At 41.7% G+C, this 12,347-nt stretch overlaps 1 protein-coding gene across 2 annotated transcripts in view; it reads left to right on the top strand.

The window, feature by feature from the left end:
• The window catches only part of LOC139700075 (protein decapentaplegic-like), a 95,063-nt gene extending 92,377 nt beyond the window's left edge, over positions 1-2,686 (top strand). For both annotated transcript variants that reach the window (XM_071598567.1, XM_071598566.1), the window contains exon 3: positions 825-2,686. In XM_071598567.1, the coding sequence (XP_071454668.1) occupies positions 825-1,837 (1,013 nt within the window). In that variant the 3' untranslated portion in view covers positions 1,838-2,686. The remainder of the gene's footprint in view (positions 1-824) is intronic.
• The last annotated feature ends 9,661 nt before the right edge of the window (positions 2,687-12,347 follow it).

The raw sequence follows: 12,347 nt of genomic DNA, 5'->3' as shown, positions 1-12,347 counted from the left end.
TTTAATATCAAAATCCTCTTAAAGTTTTAAGTTACGTTTTTCAAATTAATTTTTCTGTACTGCGAAAGCTGGTGAACGAAGCAATATCGTGTGGCTTTTATACTTGCTGGGTAAGGAGGCAGTTCCTTCCCCTGCGCAGTTTTAGGTTTGCATGCAGTTTTCGTAGTTTTCTAAAAAATAGAAAAATAACGCAAATCAAGTTTTGTATTGGGATACATAGAGGATCAATTCTGAACCGGGAACCTTCCGAAAAAGTCCTGGTATAAATTTGGTGCCCAAACTTTCACGGAAAAAATTAACTTCAAGCGATAACATTAATGTATGTTTGCTAAACGTTTATAAATTCCTACGTTAACATTTTACATTAATATAGTCACGAATAAAAATTCGCTAAACAGAAGGAAATGGTTTGGAATTTTTGAACCAAGGGTTTTCGGTACACGTTTACGGCATTTCGTCAATTAATACCAAAGGGATATGAAAAATATCTGGTATTTTTTCAAATTTAATTTATTTCAACCCTGAGCACCGCATTCATCAGCATCAGATCTTCATTTACTTAAAGAATTTATTTTCCTGTGTCTACGTTCAAGAATGATCACTGTCGTCATTTGTGGTACGTAACGAAAGTATCACTATTATTAGTGACTATGGCTCAAACTTTAAGATGAGAAAATTTACGATATTGAAGGTGTCAAGGGCCATTATTGATATTCAGCGATTCATTCGTACCGTCTGTTACCACTTATGACTCCTAGTATACTATCATGCACTTCCTAAGGTGATTGTCCATTGTGCTAATTATTCTCCTTTTTCCTTTGCAGAGAGCCAGGTAGACGATACCTTCCGCAGCAATGAGCGCTTTCGGCTGCACTTCGACATTAGCAGTATCCCAGCTTCGGAGCAACTCAAGGCCGCCGACCTCCGGCTCTCGAGGATACGCTCCAGGAGGGACCCCAACAGCGGGCCATCGTTGGCCGTCAATTCCACCAACACCACCAACCCCCCCTCTCCGTCGTCCCAAGAAACGCCCTCCTCTACGTCGTCGCCGCCCAATCCGTCCTCCTCGCCCAAGACGACAAGGAGGAGAAGAAGGCGCAGGCTGCTGCACGTATTGGTGCACGACATAGTCCAGCCAGGACTCAGGAGAACCAGGGACGGCTCGCCGAGAGAGCCTATCCTCCGCCTCGTCGACAGCAAGGTGGTGGACACGTCCGAGACCGAGGACATCATCCTGGACGTACTGCCGGCGGTGGAGAGGTGGCGAATAAGCTCCAAGGCCAACCACGGCGTACTCGTCGAAGTGGTGCCCTATGGCAACGGTGTGTCGTCTTCCGTCCAGTCCCCAGCACCCCATGTCCGACTGAGGAGGAGCGCGGAGCCGGAGGATGATGCGACGTCACCTTGGGCGAGGGAGCAGCCCCTGCTCCTCACGTACACAGACGACGGCAAGGGCCGGTCGGAGAGGACGAGGAGGGCGGCGCAACACCAGTCACGGAAGCACAAGCGAAAAGATGGAAGAGAGAATTGCCGCAGGCACCAGCTCTACGTTGACTTCGCGGACGTGGGATGGAACGACTGGATAGTGGCCCCGCCGGGTTACGACGCCTATTACTGCCACGGTGATTGTCCCTTCCCCCTGGCGGACCACCTCAACTCCACGAATCACGCTATCGTCCAGACTCTGGTCAACTCGGTGAACCCCAGTGCTGTCCCCAAAGCGTGCTGTGTGCCTACCGCTCTTACGTCTATATCCATGCTCTACCTCGACGAGGACAACAAGGTGGTGCTCAAGAACTATCAGGATATGGCGGTGCTCGGTTGCGGGTGTCGGTAAGGGACAGTGGCTGGGGTCGGGAACAACGGCTCATTTTGTGGTCACTCTTTCGTGCCTGCTCCTTTCCCTTATAATGTGTCCTACGCTCCGAGGAGAGCCCTTATTTTTCGTGGGGGAATCCTTGATAGTGTCGAAGCCAAATGTATTTCAACATTCAACAAAATGAAATTCCATATCCAGTTTTATATTAATGGTAGTCAGAACATAAAGTGATCTTTTTAGCATAAAAAGATTGGCTCATGCTCGGTGCTGCTGGACGTTCGGTGAAACGACGACTGTGCCTTGTTATTATTTGGTGGAGTAACCGTGACAGTGATATCTAAAACCCCTGAAAGTCATGGAGCGTAAGCCGCGAACTTCGTAAAAATAAAAAAATTCCGTTAAGTGTTTACCCATTCGACCGCGTTCCTGGACCTTTTTAAAAGTGAAAGGATAAATGGCTGCAATGGTATTAACGGATTAATATCTTTATATTCCACGCTTTTTCCTTACGTTTCAAGAAGGATCTTTCTGGAACGTGATTTCACCAAGTTTGAAGTCATTAACTCCATTTCAGGTCTACCTTTTGAAAGTTTAAAACATGGAGTTGCCGTGAGTGCCTGACTTATTGAATGACTTGTCTCTCGTTTAGAGAAAAAGCGTGCCTTAAAAATACTCGTGTTTGTAAAACACATGCCAATTTAAAGCAGAAAATACCTGTACCTGGCAAAGGAGTACTATTTATTATAATGTGCATATGTACAATAGCAATTTTCTCCGTTTGTAAGTAAAACTTCAGATTTTAAAAACTCTTAATTTGTGAATATGAAATAATTGTACATGTTTGTATATATAGTATATAAAATTCGTTTTTGACACAATAATAACTAAATAAATTTTATTCGAAAATAAATTGATATGTTTTCATCTTATGCATGTTCCTGGTTCTATTTAAACAAACCGAGGTCTTTAGGGCGAAAGACCACTCAAACCTCCCCGAAATTTGATAATTTTCAAGCATTATGATCAAAATTCAGGGATTTAAAATTGAAATGTCAACGAAAGACATTCCACTTCATAAGTAGCACGCTGCATGTACTAAGTACCAAATAAGGTACTTAAAACCGTAATATAAGATCTTTCGGTTGGTCGAGCCTAACTTTATTTATAGCCTCCCCGAGCGTAGTTTGTAACCTAAACCCTCAAGCATATTTTCAATGATTACATATTAACTGTTGCCGATAGTCGACATTTATCAAAGAGAAATGATTGAACATTTTTTTAATTTCATTTAACATCGCTGATCAAGAGCATTTGGTACCCTAAATTGATCACCCACTCTAGAGAGTAATTGATTAGAGTAGGAGTTAAATATTTTCATTTTGTGATTAGAATAAATCATGGTTATCTGAAAAACCGCAACCTTTACGGAAGCGATCCATTTATCACTTATTTATGTAAGCTAAAAATTAACCTGACTCTCGACTGGCCAATTTAATTTTCTGTGAAAGTAATATCAGATAGTTACATGCTGTTTTATAATAAAAACATAATCGTTTAGAAGTAACTGGCATTCTCGTATGATTTATTTTAGGAATCTTGTAACAATTTTTATTTTCCTCTAGAAAGATATAATTCTTTCCAAATTTGAGACTTGCTTCTGGAAATGGTTTTTTTCTTTTCATTTCAATCAAAGGCATTTTGTTTTTCGATTATTTTTTTCCATGACTTTGAAATTAAATTCTGAATTAAAATAAGGATAATTCTGCATTAAAGGAAGGATAAAACTTAGCTCAGAATTGACTTGACTAATTCATTTCATAAACTTACAACCTTTAACTCAGCCAAACTTCAACTTGGACATAAAACGCAGGTGTGACAACCTACGGTTATTTTTCTCAAATCTAAATATTAGGCATTATCATCAGTGCGTTAACACCCTAGCATTAGCGGAACGCCAATAATCACCAATTATTCCACTGACAAATTGTTGGCAACATAGCACTCTCTGGCACGTCCTAGGGGAGGCTTCTAGAGTAAGACGTAGAACGCTCCTACGAGAGGTCCTTTGTGGGTGCCTCATCCTAAAATGACCATTTTAAACACCCAACCTGAGTGGCACTCTCCCTTAAGAGACGAGGAGAAGCATTCTTGCCAAAGCTATCTATTCTTATCGCGCCAATTAGTAATCTTGAGTACAACCTTGAGGTACCCTTAATTAGGTGCAAACCCCTAATTGCCCACACAAATTCTTACGAAGGATAAAGAATGGGTATCTACTAGCTAAATGTTTCCTACGTAAGTTTATCAAAATCAACCCGGGGGCCACTTTTAGCAGTTATAATGAAGGTTTTTTTTCCAAGAAAGCCTTCGACAAAGTCTGGCACAATAAATTGTTACACGAACTAATTTAAGCGCTATTGTATGAGAGACATGTTGTCGTTTCATTAACAAATAGTAGTCATTGAAGGTCATTGTGCTCTACGGATAGAGATGTAACTTCGGGGTCCCCCAGGGAAGTATAATAGGGCCGCTTCTCGTCTTAATATACATTAATGGCCTCAACCCATACGTTAGTGGCAACCTCAGACTATTTGAAGACGACACGGAGTCATAGAGGGGAAAATGGGGCCCATCAGATTGCGAGCTACTCTCTTGAGACTTGGCACAATATCGAATTGGTGTAAGCAATGGGGATTGGTACTTGAAATAAGCAAATGAGCAGTTTTGAAATTTTGGAGCAAAGGAAGGGACGAGCAGGACTTAAATTATGAAATAGATGGTTCAGTACTAACTACGGCCAATCATGTTAAATATTTTTGGGTAGGTTTAACCCCATGCCTTTCATGGGGAGCACATATCTGGACGATATGCGGATCCTCTTCAAAGAAACTTGGCTACATAAAATGTATGGTGAGGAAATGATGCGAAAGTTGAGCAGAGGTGTTATTTCGCTCTTGTTACGCCACATTAGGAATAAGCCGCAAGTATTTGGGACCCTTGGGAGAAAGTGTGGCTAAAAGAATTGGGTAAAGTTTATAGAAAATTCACCGGCGTCATCAAAAATTGTCACGGTAAGCAGATGAGTGTGACAGGCCATGCAGAGGAATTATGCTGAGAGACACTTGGGGTGTGAAGAGAACATGCGAGACACTTTTAGAAAAGGTTCAGAACGAACGAGTTTAAGAATGACACTAAAGGAATTATTATGACCCCACACTACTTAGGTAGATCAGATCCCAATGATAGGATAAGGGACTCCAGTACAGATGGATACATATATTTGTTCTTTCCCCGGACAATAAGGAATCATAATAGTAAGAAATCAGGGTCTTTATGGAAATAGAAAAGACAGTCGATTTACAAGTCAGCAAAGATCAAACGCTGTGTAGATATAAGGTTGGTATATGTCTATGTTAGTTATTAGTATATGTATTTGCATGCGTTTAAGTTACAATGTCTCTGTGGGAGTAAATTGGCATGAATTTGTTAGTTTTGCATCAGGTTTTTATCTACTTTTACGGGCGGTGACCAAAATCCCTCCACCACATGCCCTTGCGGAGGCTTGCAGGGTTTTATGTATATGTAGAAGTATTGCATTCGAGGGTAAACAGGATTGCATATAAGTAATGGTAATTCATTTAGGGCATCCACCCGACAATTACATCAATAAAGACACATTCGTAGTATTCACATGCAATTATGTAATTTTTATTAATTATACGAGTATTTTAACTTTCTTTAAATCAAACAACAAGTGATATGATTGAGAGAACCATCACATATATGCATGAAATGCTTATAAAATGTATATATTTTTGTACATGGGTTCATACGAGCCGTCACACGCCCTTGCGGCTAAAGTAGTAGTAGTATTTAGGGGAGGCGACCGACAGCTGAGGTCATTTGCGCATTTGGGCATTTGAAGAAAGGATAAAGGGTGGAGAGAAACCCATCGTCGGCATTAGCCTACTCTTTACGAAAGGCGCCAAGGGGTTCGCAGTTTAACATCCCATCCGACGGACGGCGTACTCACTCAAAGTGCCCTCCACGAAGCACCTCAAGTTGGGATCGAGATACCTCTGAAAAATATTTAACAACGCCGGGATTTGAACCCGGGCCCTCTGGGTGGGAATCCAGTACGTTAGGCCCCGCACAATCTCGATTCCCCCCTGCGGCGGCTTGCGGAGTATTAAGTAGATGTAGATACGGTCTCCAAAGCCTTCCGATCAAAAGTGCTAACGATAAAGACCTAGCTCTTTTCCGAGTAACTGGGGGTAAAACAAAAAAAATTGCAAATGTTATCTATTCTGCATAATTCTACATTCCTTGGATCCATACTATAACCATAAAAACCGCTCCCAAGTCTTCGATATATACTATATCATTCACAAACAAAGCGTATTTGGCCACTGTAGAATATCATATGTCATACCTCCCGGGTGGAGGAGGGTAAGGGAAGGATAAACGCGAAGAGCTATGAATGGATGGATCTGGATAGCTATGGAGCCTAATAGTCCTCTGTAAGGTCAACCACATCCGCATAAGAGTTTGTGAGATATACTACCTTGATCAAAAATTTCCCGGAATTTATTCAGAAACTTAAAAATACAAATTTATTCATCTAAATCTATATTGTCCCCTTCAAAGTAATCCCCATCGACTGCAACACACTTATGCCAGCGCTTGATCCAATCCTCGAAACATTTTTTATATTCGGTTTTCGGTATGTCCATCAGTGCTTCCTGCGATTTTTCCATTACTTCCTCTCGGCTGCTAAAACGCGTTCCCCGTAATGGTTTTTTAACTCGATTGAACAGAAAGAAGTCACAGGGAGCCAAATCAGGTGAATTCGGTGGCTGTTGGATGGTATTTGTTGCATTTTTCGTCAAAAAATTACGAATAATGATAGCACTGTGCGACGGTGCGTTATCATGGTGCAAAATCCACGAGTTTTCTGCCCACATTTCTGGTCTCTTTCGGCGAATTGCTTCACGCAAACGTCTCATAACGCCCAAATAATACTCTTTGTTTACTGTCTGGCCTTCTGGCAAAAATTCATGATGCACTACACCGTTGTAATCCATGAAAACCGTCACCATTGCCTTCTTTTTTGACTGAAAACGACGTGGTTTTTTTGGTCTCGGCTCATTTGGTGAACGCCATTCACTTGCCTGATGTCTGGATTGCGTGTCGTACTCATAAACCCACGTCTCGTCTCCAGTAATGATCCTTTTGATGAATGTGGGATCGGATTCAGCCTCGCAAATCATGTCTTTTGCGACGTCAACACGGTCTCTTTTTTGCATGAAATTGAGGTCTTTTGGCACCAACTTTGCTGCTACACGACGGAAACCCAAATCATTAACCACAATGTCTTGGGCGGATCCATAGGCAATGTTCAAGTCCTCCGCTATTTCTCTGATGGTTAATTTGCGGTTATTGACCAACATTTCTTTTACTTTATCAATTTTTTCACCGACTTTCGATGTCGATGGTCTGCCACTGCGTTCATCATCTTCGATTGACTCACGGCCACTTCTGAACCGCTCGTGCCACTGGTAAACGACCGTTTTTTTTAGAGAATCGTTGCCGAAACACTTTTCCAACATTTCCAACGTCCGTGCGCCACTAAATCCGTTTTTTACGCAAAATTTAATACAAGTTCGTTGTTGCAAATTTAAATCCATTTCTGCAATTGTAAAAAATCGCCAACACACACAGAGATAGATGTACTCTTGGCTACGTAACTTTTGCAAATGTCAAGTTATGACACTAAGATTTAAAGGGAATATCAACAACAGATGTACCAATTTAACAAAAAAACAGAACTCAAATCGGAACGATGGGAGCGCCACACGGTGGTTATTCCGGGAACTTTTTGATCAAGGTAGTAAGTGTATTGTTGAATATTTTAGAAGTGCTAAATTTACCATAGGGATAATATTTAATGGAAATAAAATACAACAAGCAATGACGTATCTAGTCAACGGCTACTGGTATTGGGCATCTTAATCCTCCGTAGGCTTACGAATGGTATACTGCCGTTGTACCCCCACGAAGAAAATTTGGCTCCATGATGATAGAAGTTAACATTGCATTGCCTGTAGTTAACATTATATTGGCTCCATGATACTAGTAAGATAACATTGTCCGACCGCGGTAGGGTCATGCTCAGGTAAAAATTAGTCTGGTGTGTATTCATCCCTTGTCACACACCCTAGCGGTGGTTTGCAGGGTGCATAAATAAAAATAAATAAATAGATAGTCTTTTGAAAAACATCGGTCCTGATATGAATCATTTCCTAGCATGTAGTTCAATGCTACATGTACACATCAATGACCTCACCAAAGTCCTCACGTTAACAGCAAATGTAGATTATTTGCAGCTGTACAGTAAGTTACTGATAAAGAAGGACACCAGCAGATTACCGGCTACTCTCCAGCGATTCTGGCCTAATATAGGAGTGTTGTAAGGAATGGGAGGAAGGATCAACTTTCAGAAAATTTGAAACATTGGAGTTTTGGGATAAAAGAAAAGAGGAATAAATTATTAAATAGATAGGATCGAATGGACAACTCGGAAACAACTCAAATACTTGGCTATTACACTGGGATCAAACCTTTCATGGGCTACACGCATCAGAAAAAGATAAGAGTCAGCCTTGCTAAGTTTCACCAGGTGTGTTGTGGGAAAATGTATTTTATTTATATATTTACATACCCTGAAAGCCACTGCTTAGGGTGCTATGTGGCAGGGTGCGAATACACACCAGGCTAATTCAATGAACAAGTAAGAGGGAGGTGTAACACCGCTTTAGCTAGGCCACATATGAAATTTGTGGCAAAAATTTCAGATCAATGAGATAATACGTTAATTCATGAATTTGGAAAGGCTTAGAGAAAATCTGCCGGATTTGTTAAAAATTACTACAATAAGAGAGTAAGCTTTATGGGAAAATTAGAGGAATTAGATTGGGAACTCCTCGATTCACGAATAGATCAGATAAATCTTAGGCCTTAAATGATGGTATAGGACACGACTTTCTGCACCGTCTGTTTACACTGAAGAGGTTGTCCGTATAATATTACCCTCCCTTCATCTTTCCGAATGTTTCCTTTCTTCAATCAGGCGTGGAAGAAGTTGGATTTTCTCTTGCAATATTGCTTCAACCGTTGGTACACCTTAAAAACTGAATGCAGTAAATATTGCTCGACTGATTCCTGACGAGGCACCGTAGGCTTACTCAAAAGAAGATGGTGGCCGGTCACCATTTATATGCATAGAAATATAATTAAATTACCATAATTACCCAAAAAAGAGTGTTTCCAAATATATGAAAATTAGAAGTTAACGTGGCATTCATAAAGAGATAGCTTTAGTTCATACATACTGCTGTAAATTATACAGAGTTATCAGTCGTTTCATGTTGATCATTTCTAATTACTCAAAGCCAATGATAAATGAGAAACAGTAAACTGAGGAATAAAAATTCTTTTCAACATTGATTTTGGCTGAGTAAAAATAGCACCGGAAACGAAATCGCGGCCCCGTAGATCTCCGCGAGCCTCCAGGACAATCAATATTGCATACATCTAGGAGACGAGGGATATTGCACTGAACAATTATTTAAGAAATGAGAGAACCTCATTTTTCGTAAAATAAGGAAAGTTTCCTAAATGTTCATATGACGAATAAAACCAACCGTCACGCTAGAACGAAACCATCAAGTAGATAAGGCTTGCAATAGGTACTAGTTTAAGAATATGGATGGCAAGCGCCTATTTCTGAAGCGGAGATAAGAAAGAGACCTTACTGAAGTCCTGAAATCGGTCAAAAATAAGAGAAGAGAGTCCTGAAAAAAATTTCAATTCCATAACTTTTATAGGTTGACGAAGATTGAAATTATTTGCCTCTTTGGTAAATCACAGGCGATATACCCATCATTCATTCACCAATCTCCATTCCGAAGTTGTTCATCACAGTAAGGCGGACGGAAATCTTGAGTGTGATTTTCTCGGAGAGTCATACACTGAGGAATTCAACCCATCTATTTTACAGATCAAAGTACTACTGAAATTCTTCACCCGCTCTCGACCTCGGAATTAACCCATTTAACCCGCGCCTCACAGTCCTTTCCTTGAATCTGGAAAACTAGGAGGCAGGACGGGAAATGGATGGAGAGAGAGAGAGATAGTCGGCGGCGGGGGTTGTAAATTTCGCAGTAGAGTGGGACCGATGATGATCGGGACGGGGTCCCGGGTGACATTGACATTTGGTGAGGTCTCACGACTATCGGTCCATTCCCTCTCGGGTGGAGGGAGGGGAGTTGCCGGGATGCCGAAAGGGGGGTGATGGACGAAGGGGGAGTTTTGCGAGGGAGGTGTCCCGCAAGGAGGAAGAGGAAAGAGAGATCGCGGTCGGAAGACGCAAGCGATGACCCCGACCCACCATCCCCTTCCCCGGGTGTCCCCCGCCGTGCACGAAAACTCCCTCGCCTCTCTCCCCCTCCCTCGCCGCGCCCTCTTCGCGGGATGCCCGCCGAACGCTCTTGAGGCGGCCCGCCGCCGCGTTCTGGAGGAGAGGCGCAGGAGACCGGGGAGTAGAGAGGGGAGATGCCGCTCGGAGGAAGGGAGAGGAGGCAGAGAGTCTGGGATGAAGAGAGGAGAGAACACCTGTATACTTTCCGCGAGCTCGGACAGCGAGGAGGGGGTGGAGGATCGGTGAGAGAGGGTGGGAGGATGAGGATGAAACCCCTCAGGGAAGGATGATGGAAAAGAGAGGGGGGTGTGGAACTCGGTGACTCTCCCTCCAAACCCCCTCCCTCCCTCTCCCCGTTCCCATTGGTCCAGCCCCACGGCACTATTCTCACAGTTGAAGAATCTCGTCCCCAGACGCCCTCAAGCCGCACCTCAATTCTTTTTATTTCTCCGCGTTGTCCCGTTTCTCATTTTCTTCCTCTCTCATTCTCTCCGTCCCATCCTATATCCCCGGTTTTTATCGTTCCCTACTTCACTCCCGGTGCGTGTCCCTCACTCCATCCCTTCCAGTTCCTCCCCTCCCACGTCATCCACTCAACACAAGCCCCCTTCCGTCCCCCTTTATGTGCTCGTTCATTTAGATATTTCGTCGGAATTTCTCTAGTTTTCTTCTCGCCCTTAAGCACTTTTAAATCATTTTAAATATTCAGACCTCAAACCTTTGCCACGTCTTACGGACGAACAGGAAGGATTCCCAATGTGGAATCTATGAACCACCTGCGATTCGCCTAAGTTTTGTGTATGGCTCGGAACCATCTTCCGGCCTATTACTTTTATATCTTCTTGCACATTCTTAGAATCATGATTTCGAGAAATTATGCTTTAAAATATTCCACATAGTTGTACCTACTCGCAGAAATTTTACCAATACCTATTAAGGACATGAAGGTAGGCTATCACGCTGGAACAACCAGGCATGAAGAATTTACTGACCCGAAAGGAACAAGCCTCCGAGCTTTTTAGAATGGAGCACTGACTACGGATATGGATTTAAATGTGATTTTCAGGATATCACTAATGATGTTTTCAATCAAGAGCAAACTTTAAAATAAATACTCAAGTTTTCACGAATGGGCTGCTGTCACTGAACCAAATTTTCTAAGAATATAATTTCACACATTCACTGGGATTATTCTCTTATAGAAAATTATATAAGTAATAATATATTATTATTATTATATACTTACAGGCACAGCCATGCAATCATTGCATAGAAAGAATATGCGAGTAGTTAAGGGACAGGTCGGTGCCACCAATTCTTTTAAGGCTTACCCTTATACCCTGTCTATTTCATGCTCGCCTGCTTCTGATTTCGCACGCACCTTAAAAGAATTATACTGGATCTGAGATCACTTGCCCTATAGCCATTGCATATCTCGGCCAAACTCCAGTATACAATCTTTAACTTCCTGTCGATTATATTGCAACCTGATGACTCGACTCATGACTTATTCTTTGCATCGTAGGATAAATTAATTCCACGCTCAATTTCGCACCACGAACGCGAATACTGATTTTGAAAATACATTTTATGCATATTTTTTCCGCAAATATCATAATCTCAAATTCTCAGACATTTCATTGTTTCATTAATTTAAAAAATATATAGCAAAAATATATGCTAATGCATAAAATCAATTAAGATGCATTAATGGGTGTCGAGGGTCACGACTTATTATGAAGCCAAACCCAGCCACCAGGATTATCCGAAATTTTCTCTATTTACAAATTGAAGAGATTCTCGACTGTTGGACAAGCATTGCTGGCAACTTAATAGAATAATTAAAGCTATGCAACGTTTCACATATAGATGCAACCTTTGAGAATACATTGCATTTCGTTTAAGATTGCCTCAGAAAAAAGTCATCCTTGTTCCTCAATTACTTTGACGCTCCTAATCGAAGAGCACCCACAATTTCTTTTCCAATACTTTACAATTCCTGGCGACAAACAAGATTACATTATAGATGAATTTTTTTGTTCGTCTGTA

The sequence above is a fragment of the Hetaerina americana genome, unplaced genomic scaffold, assembly GCF_022747635.1.
Source record: "Hetaerina americana unplaced genomic scaffold, ioHetAmer1.1.p SCAF_10, whole genome shotgun sequence".
In the NCBI taxonomy this organism is placed as follows: Eukaryota; Metazoa; Arthropoda; class Insecta; order Odonata; family Calopterygidae; genus Hetaerina; species Hetaerina americana.
The sequence above is the reverse complement of the archived record's forward strand: the minus strand, read 5'-3'. Positions and strand labels throughout refer to the sequence as shown.